Genomic DNA, 17,584 nt, shown 5'->3' with positions numbered 1-17,584 from the left:
GGCACTCCCTACGTGGAAATGTCATGTAACAAATATCTGACCTCTAACCCAGTGCTACTACCATGTAATAAATACCCTGAGGATAGCACCTTCCTCACAGTCTGAGGCCAGCTGTTCTCCCTTTCTGAGCACACCGACAGACACTAGTGTCATTTCTTCCACTGAAGCACTCTTGTGAGGAAGTCCTACCTTTGATGCCAGCACTGCCAGCCAGGTACCTTGGTCAACTGCTGGGCACCAGGAATGTCAACAAGTGTGTATGGTAGCTGGCTGCTGAGCACCCAATGACACCAACACTGGCAGAGGGTTAAGTCACAGCATTCTCCCAGGCTCTGAGAGGAGGATGCTGGGGCTCCTGGGCAAGTCCTAAACCACTAGGGCACTACCAGTCACTCTGTTGGACCCATCCTTCCTGCTCTGTTCATCTAGGTATGTGGCCTGCTAGCAGAGGCCACTCTCATGGGACTACTGGGACTACTTCTGATGCCAAATGGGAAGCAAGACTGACCTTGCAAAGCACACTAATCCCAGGATGACAGGCAGGAAGACTGGCAGCTAAGTGTGAATGCTAGGCAGGCAGTGAGTAAAACCAGACATACTTTTATTTTGCATTAGATTTCACTGATTCAAATGTCTAAAACTAGAATAATTCCACTGGTCTCTCTCCAGGGCTGACCCCAAAGTGCACTGCCCTGACTGAGCATAGCATATGCTGCTGCCTGGCCTGCCAAGGACTGTAAGCCCCTCCCCCACACCCACCCCCCTACTAGGGCTTGAAACCACCGACAAGTTGGAAGACAGTTACAGTGCAGTCTTGGCAGCACCAGAGATTGAGCTGATTCCCCAGGCAGGACAGTGAAGATAGAGATGGTTAAGGAGCCCCTGGCTTACACTGAGGTCATGGCAGAATCACCCACCACCCTTGCTTAGGGAGCCCCAGCCTGCTGTGTCTGGGTAGCATGTGAGGGAAGCCTCCCTGCCTTTGGTTTTGATCATCCGGGTGTAGGTTCTAAGGTCCAAGACATCCTTGCCACATGCAGAACTGGAGAAAGAGTTGGTGTCTAGGAGCCAGAGTCCTGCTTCCTCTGCAGTTATGTGTCTAGCATGGTCTTTGTATTTCTCTTCAATAGTTGCTTGACCCAATATCTTTGTGTTTGCTCTATACAATGAATACAAAGTAAATGAGAATAGAAAAAAAAAATAATTAAAGCATCAAATTGTACAAATTACAAATCTGTTCCAAAATATACTTACATTAAATAAAATACGCATTTCAGTAAGATCTACAGTGAATGACTATGCATTCTGGGAAGCTTCACATCTAGGCAGGGCCAACATTCGTGGAAGAAGCTAAGAGAATGTGCATCCAATCACAGTTAATAGCGGGTTTCTTATTGCCAATCTGCCAGTCACACCAAACACGTCATTACATCACTTGTGCAGGACACCGATTGTTGGGGGAAGGGAAGCAAGCGCTATCCTCAGTGGTGAGTTCATTACAACTTCGGAGGAATCCCAGCAGACAGCCTAAGACAGGAGTTTCAGTGAACGTGTTAAGGGAAGCAGGCAACCCTTTCGATGCCCAGACACACTTTCTTGCTGTATTATGTTGTTTGCCACCTACAGTGGGTAGTCAGGAGGGTCTTCTTCAGGACAGCATGGTTGCGCAGGACTGGGACAATCCCAAGGGGCCAACAGGGAGTATGAGGATGGGGAGGAGGGCTACCTCGAGCTGTTTCACATCAGAGACAACTGTGACAAAGTCCTTAGACCTGCAAGCTCTCCTCTTATCATCTGGCATAGCGTTTGATGTACTCGTCCACTTTGTCCCGAAAATCCTCCTGTGGATAAAGTAAGAGAGCAAAGAGTGAGAGAGCCAAGTGACACTTGAGGGACACAGCAAATTTCCCCAAGTGAAGGAGCCTGTGGAGAAGCCCGGCTTTCTGTCACCACGGGTCCACTTCTCATGACTCCAACGCAAACTGTGTAGGGAGTGGTGGGGAGGGGCACAGAACAGTCCTGAGCAGTGGAGATGCTAAGAGCAGCTCAAACTTCCCCCTCCTTGCCAATAGGACATCAAGTCTAGAAAAGCATGTTCATGGTCCCAATGCCAACACTCTTCTGCAAGGAGCATGAGCCACACGACTGTTCTCTCTGATAGGCCTTTGTTTCTAGATCCATTTTCCAAAAGTAACTTCCCTGAACCTTGCTGTCCACTTATACTGTGCTCACTTCCACAGTCCACCCTCCCTGCACGCACCCAATCTGAAGGAAAGGCAAATGGGCCACAGAGCTTACCATCATCTCATGTCAAGAAACAATAGTCACTTGGGCTCCTCAGATGACAAGAGAGCAGAGACGCTAAGACTCATCCAGGTCATATGAGTAGGATAGCCTTTTCAGATCTGGGCCACTGCCCAAGGTTCTTTTTAATATTAGAAGCCAAATCCCACTGGCGGAAGCTCTTAGCTTATTTGTACAACTCAGCTATAGGCTACTGCTGTGCCCACTTCACAGCTACCATAAGCTCTTTCCCAAGTAAGTCCTGAAGCATGGAGGGCTCTTCGACTTGCTCCCTACACAGTACTGAGAAGGATACAGGCAAGAGCTCAGCATATCCCAAGGGGCTCCTAGGCAATTAAATGTGTGCTTACCTAGAACTGTCTCTCCTCAATGAGGGGCCTACTCTGGCCAGCTCTGTGCTGGGCCCTCCTGTTACATGCTGAATTGGCACAGCTATCCTTTCAAGGCCTAGCATGTTCTCAATTCGAACACTATGAAAGGTCGGGGACTTGCTCCCAATCTAAGTGGTGATCTGACTCCAGATGACTGTCGCTGCCTCCCCACATCTGTGCACAGGGCAGAATGCAAGGGTTCCCACATAGGCCATTCACTCAAGACAGGGTGACTGGGGAAGGCTGTGTAGAAACCCCAAAATATCTTCAAGATCACTTCTACTTTCCAGAGTTGGATAATACTGTGAGCTCAGCAGGAACTACCACAAGGTTTACAAGGTGAAATGGACAGTCCATCCTACCCACAGCAATCCTTAACCCAGGATGAAAAGACTTCTATTCCACCTTGCCCCCCTGTGTTCTGTTCATTTTAGGGTGACTCTAGTGCCAGGCCCACAGGAGGCCTCCTACTGCAGTTCCTGCTGCTTCTAACTCCCTCTTTCATTTTTAAGAACGTAAGACTTTAGAATGAAGATCACCACGGATTCTTATGCCCAACTCTTTGGGTCTGCCCTTATGACTGGATACACAGGATGAGCCTCTTAGTCACTTTCTAAGGCTGAACAATTTGAGCCTCCTCAGCCCAGGTCACCATGGAAGCTTCTCTACATTCCTGCTCAGGACACATGGTCTTCTGTAGGAGTCCCTTATACAAAGTCATTCCAGGTGCCTTTCTCTAACAGTGCTCCATCCCTTGTCTTCCCGAGGTTCTATTCATAGACCCACACACCGCTTAGTCATAGGCCCCACAGTGCAGGCACAAATGCAGTGATGGCAATTCTACCAGCTTGGTACATTACACTAGTTCCTTCTTAGGGGGCTTGGGTATTTGATTTACAGGCTTTTTCTCAGAAGCATCTCATACTCATCTGAAGTAGACAAGACAAAAACAGTGTTTGATGTACAAAAAAAAGCTATGGCCCCTCCGTGTGCAAAGAGAGACACAGGGTCAGGCTCCAGAGGCACATCAGAAAAAAAATTTAAACCCAATACTCATTTTCTATGAGACTGGCTCAAAAATAAGAGCAAACTATTCTAAGGCACAAAGCAAGCATGCTCTGCAACACTTGATCTGCCAAGAAGTTTCCCAGGCAGTGAGTAGTGAAGAACACCAACTCAACAGGTATGGACTTGTGCCCTGTTGACCTTAAAGGTAAACAACCAGCTCACTACTCAGAGTAAGCACACATATCTTTGATCCAGTGATCTGGCTGTAGGACTAAGTCAAATACCAGTATTTAAGAATATAGTTGTATTTACTGACTTGCTGCTTACAGTAGGAAAAATATCCTGTGGGGGAAAACCTCAATGATCAAAGAAAATATCCCAGGAATGAGCATGTGAACTTACCAGGTTAAAAAAAAAAAAAAAAAAAAAAAAGGCTAAGAGTAAAATCAAATGCACATGATCTCAGCAAAGAGCATGGAAAGAGGCAGGTAGCCTGATGATACCCATTTTCCCTTTTCCATATCTGAACCATTGTGCAGGGGTGTGTGTGTGTGTGTGTGTGTGTGTGTGTGTGTGTGTGTTGTTTTGTCCTGCGCTGCTAGGCAAGTGCTCTACCACAAAGCTATACCCTCAGCAGTCCCTTATTGCTAATGAGGTAATGAAATTTTATCATGGTTTCACCTGTCATAAAAACCACTTTCATTATGAGCAAACCACACGTTTACTGTAACATTATGTATACACTGCTTTAAGTGGCTGCCCAGCATTTACCACGCAAGTTCTCACATACTGAGTCAGGAAAGACTCTTGCTACCTTTTACCTAATGTGTCTACTTAGGAACAGTCCACTTGTCAGCTCACCTTGTCTCGCAAATGATGTTCTGCAGCTTCAATATTCAGGGGATCGTCAAAATTCAGAAGATCCTGAAAAAGAGCAACTTATAATGAGTGTGGGAGAACCTCTTTTCTGCTGTACCAAGTCCTCATTTCACAGAGTCTCAGGGCACCAGTACCGAGCAGAGCAGCTTAGCGACCTCCAAGCTTCCAAAACCTTCACTGCAGAGTGCTGAGCATGTGGTGGCATTTAAAATGTGAATGAAGTAAAAGTCAAGGGTATGTTTACACATGACTCTGGGGACTCTGGGGAAATGGAAAAGATAGCAATCACATTAATTTGATGCTATGTGATAACTGGTAAATGACAACCACTCTCTTAAAGAGACTTATTTATTTTATGTAGTGTTTTGCCTGCATGTATATACATGTATGCATGTATATACATGTGGCTAGAGGGTAACTTTTGAGAGTGTTAGTTTCTGGGGATTTAACTTAGACCACCATCAGGCTAGGGCCTCTATCTGCTAAGCCATCTCACTGGCTCTTCACTTATTTTTCCTTTGGAGAAAGAGTTTCTCTCTGTATCCCTGGCTAGCCTGAAATTCACTATATTTAATCGGCTGGCCTCAAACTCAAAGATCCATCTGTCTCTGTAAGTGCCATTTGCACTTAGTCTAAGTGCTAGGACAAAGGCCACCATACCCAGCTCCATTTCCTTTTAAAAGCATTAGTCTCTCTCTCTCTCTCTCTCTCTAATATAATGGCTAATATAATGTATCAGTGTGCACATACTTTCTCTTCTAACCTTGCCTGAATGTTCTTTCTTTTTTTTACCCCCCTGACTTTCCTTCAAAGATCTTTGACTTTAACTCAAAACTACAAAGGGAACAGTATCTGCTGTCCCCAAACTCAGAGGAGCAAACTCTTTCTACTTCACCATATACACCAGGCTCAGCTCAGCTGACCCGCATAGTCCTTTTGAAAAACAGCCCAGATAGACTATAGTGAGTCACTGCTTTTCAAAGGGCACCCGAAAATGGCTTGTTGCAGAGATGACCATATTCTTTTGCAGGAACATTACCTGCAGTACTGTGTTTCTAACTAGGAAAAAAAATGTGAATGTTAACTCCAGCACTTAGGAAGTTGAGCAGGAAAAGTAACATGAGTTCATGCCTTACCTAGGCTAGAGTGGGCCAAGGCCTACAGTGAGACCTGGTTTGATTCCCAGCACCACATGGTGGCTTACAACCATCTGTAACCTGTAACAGGATTCAACACTCTTTTCTGACCTCTGAGCACCAGCCACACATACAGTATACAGACTCTGGTATAGGTGAAACACTCACACACATAAAGATAAATAAAAAGACAGTGAAGCCTAACTGCTGGGAAGATTCTGAACAGGCTCAGCCTCTGGGGTTTATATCCTTTGTTATCTCACTGAGGATGGCAAGCCTCGCACCAAAATGGCTGAGCACACCGGAAAAACCATCTGCGTGGGGGAGTCCAGGCCTAATCCAGTAGGTAGTGTCTTCACAGGAGCAAGGGAGAACCTGAAATGCCTGCAAATGCTGACTTCTCTGGAGGTGTGTGTTCTCCAGGAACACAGCAACACTGGTCAGGGCCTCAAAAGTTAGTGCCAAGTTCTACTATTTTTTGTTTTTCTGAACCTTAAAAACAAGCATGTTGCACCCCAGAGGACAGGGGGAGAAGCAGATATGTTCTAGAAGGCAGAAAACCTCCAAATGTCTCTAAATCCCCCTAGGTTTGTGCATCAGTGCAACACCTGGTCATAAAGAATGGAAAAGAAGGCTAACTTCTAGGACCCCATGCTCTTTAAGGTTGTGTTTCAAAGGCAGAAGCCGGAAAAAAAATCAATTAATAATATACTTACAGTAAATAAAGAGTTCAATCCCCAAACAACATCCTGTAACACAAAAAGAAAGAAAACAATTCTCAGAATCCTAGCCAAAGTCTTTTAAACATGTAGCCGAGAAATAAGCATCACAGGCTATCAAAATATGCACCATAGTGCTTTTCAAGACAGAAAATGCAATCTTTCAAGTCTCAGCTCTAACCAACTTTGTACCTGCTCAGACAGGTGCAGACACCACAAGTCACATGCATGCTCTGCCTCCTACTGTCACACAGACTGGACTTCTGAAATTTATCTGAAGAAAAAACCTGCTGCTTGGAAACATTACTGCATTTTGGGGTTCGTAGGTAAGTTACTCCACAACATCTTAACCTTCTCTAGTTACTTTAAGAAATAAGGGACAGTCACATTCCTAAGATGACTAATTCCCACTACAATAGCAGTGAAAACCATTGTTTACCTGAACTCACAATTGCCTTCTCTACATGACTCTTCAACTCCAAAGTCTTGTTCTTTTAATCTGATTCTCAGGGACATCCCTGTTTTCTCCCTCCTATCTGTCTTGTCAGATCTGACCTTTGGGTGTGAGCTGCCTAGTGACTGGAGCTGGAGGTGAAGATAAGCCTTAAACCTGAAGAAAGGGGCTAGGCATTTGAGCCCCAAGCAGTAAAAAGACTGCAGAGGACATGGCAGCCTTGCCAGAGACTTGCAGGAGGAGCAGGTATCGTGAATGCAGAACTGGAGGAAACTACCTTCTAGGTAGGTGAGACAAGTTGGCAGGGCTAAATCCTGAGGACAGACATGGGGAAAGGCTAGACAGAAGGCTAGGTGGTAGTTCATGTGTCAGAGACCAGTTTTGGAGGAACAGCACAGAGCTACATGAAGTCTGCATATTCAGACACTGGATCAATTTTTTTCCCTGCACTTTTCTCCCCTATGGTGCCTATTTAGCAATAATCTACCATCGCTTTATAGTCTTTCTGACTCAGGAAGTGACTACACACTTTGTAGCTCTTCCAGACAACTAGAAAGGCTCAAGACATCCCTGTTGAATGAACAAAGCCATTAGGCTTTCTCTTGTGGTTCTGCAATCTACAGCTTGATGACACTTGAATGATATGGTGCTGATCAACAGGACTCTCATCTCATTAGAACTGGCTAAGCAATACTTGGTGGAGCAGACCCAGAAAGTGTGTGGTTGGGAGGAAGGACAAGGATGCACTTCTTACAGGAGGCTGGTTGCCTGAGGTCTACAGGAGGAGCGCTGACTCTCACCTTCAATGTTCTAGTGGGAGCCCAGCCAGTGCCATCAATTGAATGTTCCCTTAGTAAACTGAAAGAGAGAAACGCACGTTAATGAGGAGCCGCAGGCTATACTGTGAGTCTCTATTCACAACCAAGGAATGAATCGCATATTTGAAACCTGTCTCTTCTTGGCTGCTCAGTCTTCTGTCCTCTGAGGACTGTCTTCACCTCTCAGTTATATTTCGGTTACAATGCCTGTTATTTTGACTATTGACTGTGTATGGACTATTAATTCTTCACATGGAATTCCTAAGCAAAGGTAAAACTTTTTTTTTTCCTCTTAGTCCTAGCTTGCCTGGAACTTACTATATATTCCAGGCTAGCTCAAACTTGTGGCAATTCTCCTGTCTCTGCCACTTGAGTAATTCTATTACAGGTGTGTGTCACCATACCCATCAGAAAGCATGGGTATAATATAAAACAATATTATTAAAACAATATACACACAATAAGTTGCCTAATAGCCAGGAAACAATGACAGCAACAAGAATTATAAAGGAATTATTGAGGATTAAAGTCCATAATTTATGTGTCAGGCATAATTCAAACATAATTTCTCTAATAGGGAAAACTATTTTACTTATGAAAGAAGGTTATATTTCCCCAAAGTTTGTGACATCTGTACTTCCAATGCTGAAGCTAGTCAGTCTTCCCTCTTACCCACCCCAACGCCCCTCATGGTGTTCCTGCATGTTTCCTGGTTGCCAGTGTGGCTGAGCACCTCACAGGTTGATGAGTGGTGTCCTTCTGTAGCCTCAACTCCTTTGTCCAGTATCAGTGTCCAGCTTTTTCAAAATGAATGACTACTGAAATACAAGCACAATCAGTAGTCTAGGGATCCCCTCTTTCAATATTGTGTTTATGATTTGTTATATGCTGTTTTAGTGGGTTTGCTTTTTGTTCTTTAAGACAGGGTCTCACCATATATGACCTGGAACTCAGAGAATCACTTGCCCGTGCCAGCTAAGTGTGAGATTAAAAGCATGTACCACCATGCCTGACAGTATCTTAAGGCTTTTGCATGAGTGTTGGTACTGACTGCATTTCTCAGACAAAAAAAGAGCAGAGACAGGCATCCAGATGCAGCTAATCTTTACATGGTGGCTAATGCTTACTGAGGAGAGTGGAGAAACAGAGGACTCCTAAGAACAGCACATTACAATGCACATGAGAAGTCTCCTTCCCAGGGCAGATGAACATGAGGGCAGTGCCTTCACAGCCTGTCCAAGTCCTACTATCACAGAGGTTCTGCATCAAATGCAGTTGGTCTACACCAGACATTATCTTCTCTAGTTCTTTTCCTTGGAGCGTAGTCATCTAGCAGGGAGAGTTGGAACTGCTAGGCCTTGACCTTGTGCTTCCATGAGAGCAGGACCATTACGGAAAGTATCTTCAGTGCAGGTATGAGATCACTGAGGTTAGATTCCTGCAGTTTTTCTCCTGGGTTTTACTTACCCCACTACCACTCACCCCTGTGTTAGTTAACATCAGCCGTAAATCGAGACTGCGGTTGCTCACTAAAGGAGGTGGAAACACCATTACACTGCACAGTGAGGACTAGCAAGTCCCCGGCAATAAGAGGCCAGTAGAAAATGTATTCTGAAGCAGTCGCTTCAGTTAGGTCCAGCCGTTTCTGAATTGTAGCCAAACAAGATCTCCTTACAGGAGCGAAAAGGTTCACATGTACAGAACGGAGGAAGAGACTCACCTTAGACATATCTCCCCTGTTTCTGTGATGTTGGGGTGCCAGATTTTTGTCAAGCATTTCACTTTGGGAGGCTGTGAGAGAGAGACAGAGAGAAAGACATACAGAGACAGACATAGAGGGAGGGAGGAAAGAAGGAAAGAGGGAAGGAGAAAGGAAGGGGGAGGGGAAAAAAGAGAGGGAGAGGAAGAGAGGGAGGGAGGGAGAGAGAGAGAGAGAGATTCAGTCACAAGTCTCCCAGCCCACATCTGCGTCGTTCAAACACATGGAGCTAGGGAAGAGCAGTAGGTGGCAGTGTGTGTGCATGTACACCGACTCCCCCCCCCCCCCCGAGCTCAAACTCCAATTTGAGCCTAAATTGTTATGCCTAAGTCACAGATACACAGCTGACCATTACTACTCCAAAGAATAAACCACCTTCTCAGCCAGAGGTGTTTGCAGACACTAGTGCCAAATATAGTTTCCTAGCCCAGGTTTAGTCTACTTTATTATTCTATTTATTTACATTCATATGTGTACATGAATGTATATGCCCATTTGCATATACATGTGTGTCAGGCATAATTCAAACATAATTTCTCCAATAGGGAAAACTATTTTACTTATGAAAGAAGGTTATATTTCCCCAAAGTTTGTGACATCTGCACTTCCAATGCTGAGGCTAGTCAGTCTTCCCTCTTACCCACCCCAACGCCCCTCATGGTGTTCCTGCATGTTTCCTGGTTGCCAGTGTGGCTGAGCACCTCACAGGTTGAGTGTGAGGTGCAAGTGTGGTGTGAGACTCCTCAGAGGCAGAGTTACTGGTATCTGTGCTCGAATTTCAACCATAGTTCCACAAAGCCCACGACACCTATTCCCTAGCCCTGGACCAGATAGGGTAGCTCCTGGCCTTCCCCATGTTCCAAAGGTGATGCTCTACTCTTCTTTAAGGAATCCCTGTAAATCTGCTTTCTACCATTTACCCATCTGTCTAGCCACTTACCATTTTTATCACTTCAACTTTCTATATACCACCTACTTCCCTGCTGTGCTATCCTCAAAAGCAAAAGCCACGTGACAGTCTCTAATATAATTAGTATATAATATGGTCTTTAAGAGACTAACAGAGCTGTAGACTGTTATTTATCTGAAATTATAAAATTATTGACCCCTGGAGTTTTGGCACTATACCATAAATAAAATAAGTTAAAAACATGATTCCCCTATTTAAAAACATTTACATAAAACACACAGGCAGAATATCTGTACAATAACTACCCGTCAGACAAATGAGTTTCTGTACTAAAACCCTCATACTGCTGCTAATGTCACAAAAGAAACACAAGTAGGTCTGTGTTGGAAAATGGCTCCCAGGGCAGTGTCCCCAAGACATGTCTGCGTGCCTTGTCTCTAGTGCGTGTTGAGGAAGGGGAGGCTAGGTATAAGCTACTCACCACCATGTTGTAGGCATCGGGAACTTCAGTTTCAAATTGAAATTTTCCACCCTGGTAGTAACCCTCATCTATTAAAAACACAAAACAAAACAAAAAAATCTTTAAATAAAAAAAAAAGGAAACAAAAGCAAACATGAATTAGGATATGGGAAACACAGATTGAAGAGGTTAAAACTAGGACCAGAGTTCCCAGGTTCCTTCAGCAAAGCTGACACCGCAGAGCCTTGTCCTGCCAAATTTGCCACCCTCACCAGCTGCTCCAGGGCAAAGGTACCCTCAGAGAAGAAGGGGAGTGTGTCCTCCAGCAAGACTGGCTCTTTTGCAAAGCACCACAGTTGGTGTGTTCCCTCTTAACCATCTCCTGCCTTGTGTGAGTTACCTCTTTAGAAGCCAGCTTCCAGATGCCATTTCTGGGGGAAAGCTGGAGCTCTGTCTGCTGTTTCCCCAGCACCTGTGCACAACTTCCAACCACTCAGCACATGCTTACCCAGCACGGCCACTGCTAGATGGCTCAGGGCTTAGGGGCACAGTTGGGAACTGGAGAGTTATACCCACTGCCTCAGTGCATGCTTGGTGAATCTTCCAGGAAAGAATGTGCAACCTTAGGAAATGGGTGTTGGCAAGAACCCAGGAGGATGTACAGGCTTCTTCAGGTTAGCAAACACCACAGCACAGAGTCCCTCTTGTCTAACTGGAGCCAGCCTAGCTTCAAGAAGCTGAAGGGGAAGCAGCCAGCAGAGGGCGCCAGAGTCTCAGTCTCACTGTGGCATGAGTAGTGCAGTCTTCATCTTTAAGCTACACACTAAGGCCAATTGCTCCAACTTTTTACATAAATTAAGCACATAAAGCAAGTTATCAGTAAATACACCATCACCAAAAGTAGGCTCCTTTAAGAATTTTGAGCCTGTAGGCTAGTTTATTCGCTCAGTAAGCAAAGGTGCTCACTACCAAACCTGGAAACCTCAGTTCAATTTCCAGGACCCACAAGGTAGACAGGACCAACCTCTGCAAGTTTTTCCGCTGATCTCCACCCACCAACTGTGGCATATGCACACTCAAAAATAAATTAAAAAAGAGAGAGAGAGAGAATTTTGTGGCTGTGTTGTTATCCAACAGTTAAAACAGCCATTATGGGATCTTTACACTTAAGACTCCGGAAACCTCATAAAAAAACAAGCACTTTTCACAGTCCTCGCTAAAGTCCAGATTATGGGTTATTTCCACTTCTTTCCTAAGAACTGGTGTCTAGCTCTTGTTTGCAAGAATATATATGGGTCTCAGATGTAAAGGGTTCATACATTTGCCTTTGCTTTTGTTAATGTTTTAATTAATGTGTATGCCTGTGTGTGTATGCTTGTGTGCATGTATGTGCGCGCGTGCCAGAGGTGGAGTTACATGCCATATGAACCAAAGTAGGTACTGTGATCCTCTGGAAGAGCAGCAAGAACTCTATCACTGAACTCTCACTCCAGAATGTTTTTGCCATTTTATTTACTTTTTGTGGGGAAAGGAAGAGTTAGAGACAGTGTCTCCCTGGGTAGCCGTGGCTGCCCTAGAACTCACTTTGTAGATCACACTTGGCCTCAAACTCAGATTGGCCACCACACTCAGCTAAATTTCCATTTCTAAGAAGCCAGTTCTACTTCATGGATTCAGTCTGTGGTATAGTGGTTTAAAAAGGTCTTTCACAACCAAGATTAGATGAATGCCTTAGTAAAAAAAGTTAATTCACTCATTTCACAGAATATGGTGTTTGTTAATTTTCTTCTGTCTGATACATCAAATCTATTCTCTTTCCTCTGATTGATACATTAATCCCGATGTCAGTTTCACTTGAGAACAGCCTAGGAGATTGTACAGCTTTGGGAGTATTTGTGAGGCCTTTCCAGGAACAAACCATAAGGACTCTGACATAAGGAGCTGTTTGTTCAGTTCAGGGTTTGAATACACAACTGGGAGGTTGATGGGACTGTGGAAGTGTGACCCAGATGGCATGACACTGTGCGAGGTACTCTGAGCTGCATCTTGCCTGGGTTCTTTCTTATGCTGTTTTTATTCCTGTTTGCCATGCCCTCCCTAAAAAAATGGACTGCCACCCCTAAAATGGTGAGCAAAACAAATCATTCTTCTTTTAAGATGTTAAATCATTTACCTTTAGTAAATAATCTGCAGTTGTGACACAGTCTTGGGAAAAGATACTTGTTTTTGCAAGTTGTTTGGTAAATTTAGCGCCAAGTTTAGTGATCTTGTTCCCTTGTAATTTGACTTCAACCATCATGGTACAGAATCTTTACGAAAGTCTGCTTTATTCCGCAGACCACATAGTCCACTCTAAATTCTCCTTAGGAATGACTGTGCCCCACATAAGACACAATGACCCCTTCAAGGCTGTGCTGCAGCTACCCTCATCCTGCTATACTGTTTCTCTAGTTGGCTTTGTATTTCACTGATTGCAATTACCCTAACTTTGTGGCCTACCAGTCACAAAGATGTTAGTGTGTTTCTTCCATCACTTTTCTTCTGTCCCAGAAAAGTTTTCATTTAATAATTAGGTTATGTCTCAAGTAACTAAGCTCTAAGAATAAACTGCTCTATTTTTTTTAATGGAGCTCTCTTTTCTTATGAAAATGACCTGCTTCTTAGTCAGTACTTCCTATTCAAAGCCAAGTCAGACCTGACCCACTTCACTCTCCTACTGACTTGCAACTTACAATGCAGTCAAGCCACAGCTTACACTGCAAACACTAACACTCAACTCTGGCCTAGGCTTCAGGATGATGACCACAGCTGCTGAGTGTCTCTGACTCCCCTCCTACACCTGGCTCCACAGTTATATAGCCCGATAAGGAGGCTTCTCTCCTCTGGAGCTGACAGGCTGCAGACTACAGGCTACAGTGTACCAACTCTGTACCACTAGCCACAGTTGCTGAAGCCAAAAGCATTTTACTTCTTGGCAGCTGGGACTGAATCCTGAAATACAGCAGGAGAAAGCTCCTGGCTCCCTGCCCACTGTTACAGTTCTTCCTTCCACTGGAGCTTTACAGCCTGTTCCTTCTTGCCTTCAAGGAATCACAGATCAGGCGGATGACTTCTGGGAAGAAATTACCTAAGGGTTCATGGACACTAACCCTTGGCCGCACCTGCCCTACGCCAGAATGACTGCTACGTGCTCTCAAGAACCAGAAGTCTGACCAGCTCCACTTTGTTCCTCCCATTTTACAGCTTTTCCCTAATTAAGATACACCCACTTCCACCGCACCCCAACGCCTCCCTACCCACTGGCCACTATGATGTTCTACATCATGGTATAAACTGACCCAAAGGGCTGAGAGAAGCTCTGGACACATCATATCACAGTTCCTGCCATGGGTTCAAACATGATTCAGAGATAATTAATGTTTCATTTAGGTAGTTCAGTCTGCAGCTGGGTGACCTGTAATCCCATCACTCACAAAAGGTATAGACAGGATGATCAGAAGTTCAACATCTCTGGTGACATAGTAAATTAAGAGACCAGCCAAGCCACAATACAAAACACACACACACACACACACACACACCAAAACAATGCCAACCTTAAGCTATTGTGAAAGAATACATTGCTTCCCCTTGCAAAAAGCAAACAATGTGCCAATAAGCAATTACCAGGGCACCCTCTCAAACCCAGTGCCTCACTCCATGCTCTCCACCCAGCAAGAGTCACAACTCCCAGTGACAAAGCTCTCAGGAGACTCTTGGAAGTGAGGAGTGAGGGAAGACTTCACCAGAGAGCATGAGAGTTCCTTTGACAGTTAATGTTCATGGCAGGCAATTTGGAAAACCTGGAATGAGAGGAATCTACAGCACCAAGTTTTAGATGAAAGCACTAAGAATGTGGTGGTGGGACTCACTATGATGCCAGCAAGACACTAGATGATTAATTGTCAATATTCTCATCTCTGAGTACCCGAGGTAAAACAAGACGCTATGCAGGAATTGTGGCAGGTATGACAGGAGTCAGCAAAGTGGGCTTAAGCAGGACTCAGAAACCTTACCAACGTGTTCCAGTGCCTGGCTGGCAAGGCCTCTTCTAACCTAGTTTCAACATAGCCAAACAATGTACTAGATCTAGCAATCAATTCCAAGACCATGAAATTTGGTTTTAATTTTGAACTTTTCTGTTGTATTACTTCTCTGTTGCTATGACCAAGGCAACTTACAGAAGATTTTATTTGGGTTTGTAGTTGTAGAGGGATAAAAGCTAATCACTATCATAGCAGGGAGCATGGCAGCTAAAACAGAGAGGAAATGGGAATGGCAGGAGGCAGTGAAACTTCAAAGCCCCTCCCCAACTGATGTACTTCCTCCAGCAAGGCTATACCTCCCAAGCCTCCCAAACAGTGCCAAAAAACTGGGGACCATGACTTAAAGTGACTAAGCCTGTACAGGGCATTCTCATTCAAACCACCACATTCCACTCCCTGCCCCATAGTCTAAGGGTCAAATCATACTACAAAATGCATTTAGTCCACCTTCAGGAGTCCCCATGGTCTTTCAATCCCAGCTGTTTGAAAAGCAAAGCCTCTTCTGAGACTTTTCACTGTAAGCCCCTTGTAAAAATCAAAGGCAAATTGAATACTTCCAACATAAAATGGCACAGAACATAATTTCCATTCCAAAAGGACAGTGATGAAACATGGGCCCAGAGCAAGACAGAAACCCAGAAGGGTAAACCCCAAATCCTTTACATCTGATGTTGGAAGGCTTAGATGGGTTCATCGTTTGGGTGTTGCTATCTCTTTTCTGGGCTAGTTCTAATCGCTGTGTGCAACTCTCCTTGGTGGATAGCCCATTGTTACAGAATCTCCAACATCTTGGGGTCTCAAATGCAACTCAGGCTTCATTTCCCAACACTCATGTAATAGCCTCTTAGGGCCTCCATTCAGGACCTCCCTTGTTACACACTTGGCTTCAAGTATCCTTAAGACTCTAAAGCCAGCACCCCATGGACGACACTGACAAGTTTGGCTACCAACTTAGATCCTTGAGTCACTCTGGCAACAGAGCTTTTGTCTGCTGTTTCTTTTCTAGGAGCAGAAAATTCCTTAGGCCTTCCTTTTACACATTGGAAGCTCAGCTGAGTGTGGGGGTCTTGTCCCGAGGGAGTGGAATGCAGTGTTTGAATAAGATGTCCACCGGTCTCAGTCATTTTGAGACCTGATCCCCATTTGGTGGCACTGTTTGGGGGGTGGGGGATAAGGAGACAAGGCCTTGCTAGAGAAGTATATCACTGGGGTAAGCTTTGGGGCTTCAAAACCTTTTACTATCCCCAGTTCACTCTTTCTGCTTCCTGCTCTCAGCTGTCCCTGCCACTATGCCTGTCTACTGCCATGCTTCCCCGATAGGATGGTGCTCTCAACCCTCTGGAACCATAAGCTCAAATAACCCCTTCTGCTTACAAATTGCTTTGTTCATCATGTTTTACCACAGCAATAGAAAGCAGACTGACACTCTGAAATAAAAAGACAAGAGACATAAAACCGTAACATGTCAATCAACTTATTTATAAATATGAAAAAGCTGTTCTCAGTAGTTAAAGGGATAAAGACAAAAGAGACTGGTATTAAATGAACTGCTTCTGGCTTCAATTAATACTCATTCGCTGGTAGTAGCCATTTTCATTTCCAGAGATCACTGTACATGAAATCTGATCTCATGTTCAATAGCATAAAAACCTGTGACTTTATTTCTTAAACTATAAGTTCCACCAACAAGACTTGGTAAGCGTCTGCCACGTGCCAGACACTGCTCTAAGCACTGGGGATGTAAAAGACAATGAGTGCCCTGTGGAGCTTACACTCTGATGGAAAAGAGGACAACTAAGTTGTACAGTGTAAGGTGAATACAGTAAGTGAACAGCAAGAAAGAGCGGCTGCAATTCAGAAGTGTTCTGGGTGAGAGCAAGATTTAAGAGAAGGAGATGAGGCAAAGAGCACAATAAGGGTCTACACAATTATCTAGAAACATAAAATGCTATATAAAGATACACCTGGAACCAAAAATAGAATGTTGGTTATTTTTTTTTAATTAAAAACAAAAACAAAAAACAAAAACCTTACCACTTAAATGCCATGCCACTTTTGGACACTTAACATACACTGTTTATTTTACTCAATTATTTTATTGTAGTGTGTTGTGGGTTTAGTGTGTGTTATTGTGGCCAGATGCACAGAGAGATGTGAACTGGGAGTCAGGTCAACTTGCAGGAGCCTCCTTCCTGAGCTCAGATTGTCTGCAGGTGCCTTTGGCCAATGAGCTATCTCACTGGCCCACACTGTAATTTTTCTGGTGGCCACCAGAATGTCCATAAATGCTGGGCAAGCACTCTTAATACTATGCCACAATTCCCTCAGAAGTTATTTATAACAATGGCATCAAATGGCCTGAGAATCCTCCAAGGAGAACGTGACTGGAAGCTGTATGCTAAGGAAGAAGAGAAATCAGCATCAAACAGATAACATGCCTGCCCATCAGGTGACACAGTGGCCCACCTGAGTACCATCACAAGCAGACATCAAACCAAGAGTTCTGGAAAGGAGCAAGGAAAGAGCAATGGGTGTTTTCCTCAATGTCAGAAGACACTGCTGGCAGACAGCTTACACATTTCTAGTATACATAGAAGGGAGCAAATTGCCATCTGTTTTTAGGGTTATTTGAAAGGAAAGACTCACCAAGGGGAAAAAAAATCTGTTCTTAAAATTTGCCC

At 44.3% G+C, this 17,584-nt stretch overlaps 1 protein-coding gene across 6 annotated transcripts in view; it reads right to left on the bottom strand.

Annotated features, from left to right (window-relative positions):
- Nucleotides 1-1,233: 1,233 nt before the first annotated feature.
- The window catches only part of Ube2f (ubiquitin conjugating enzyme E2 F (putative)), a 37,172-nt gene continuing 20,821 nt past the window's right edge, over nt 1,234-17,584 (bottom strand). For all 6 annotated transcript variants that reach the window (XM_021646903.2, XM_021646908.2, XM_060368848.1 and 3 more), the window contains 6 exons: nt 10,840-10,907; nt 9,410-9,480; nt 7,672-7,729; nt 6,415-6,447; nt 4,545-4,607; nt 1,234-1,841 (listed from right to left, as the gene is read on the bottom strand). In XM_021646903.2, the coding sequence (XP_021502578.1) occupies nt 1,791-1,841; nt 4,545-4,607; nt 6,415-6,447; nt 7,672-7,729; nt 9,410-9,480; nt 10,840-10,907 (344 nt within the window). In that variant the 3' untranslated portion in view covers nt 1,234-1,790. The remainder of the gene's footprint in view (nt 1,842-4,544; nt 4,608-6,414; nt 6,448-7,671; nt 7,730-9,409; nt 9,481-10,839; nt 10,908-17,584) is intronic.

The sequence above is a fragment of the Meriones unguiculatus genome, chromosome 15, assembly GCF_030254825.1.
Source record: "Meriones unguiculatus strain TT.TT164.6M chromosome 15, Bangor_MerUng_6.1, whole genome shotgun sequence".
Lineage (NCBI taxonomy): Eukaryota > Metazoa > Chordata > Mammalia > Rodentia > Muridae > Meriones > Meriones unguiculatus.
Note: the sequence above shows the minus strand (reverse complement) of the source record. Positions and strands in the feature narration are given on the sequence as shown.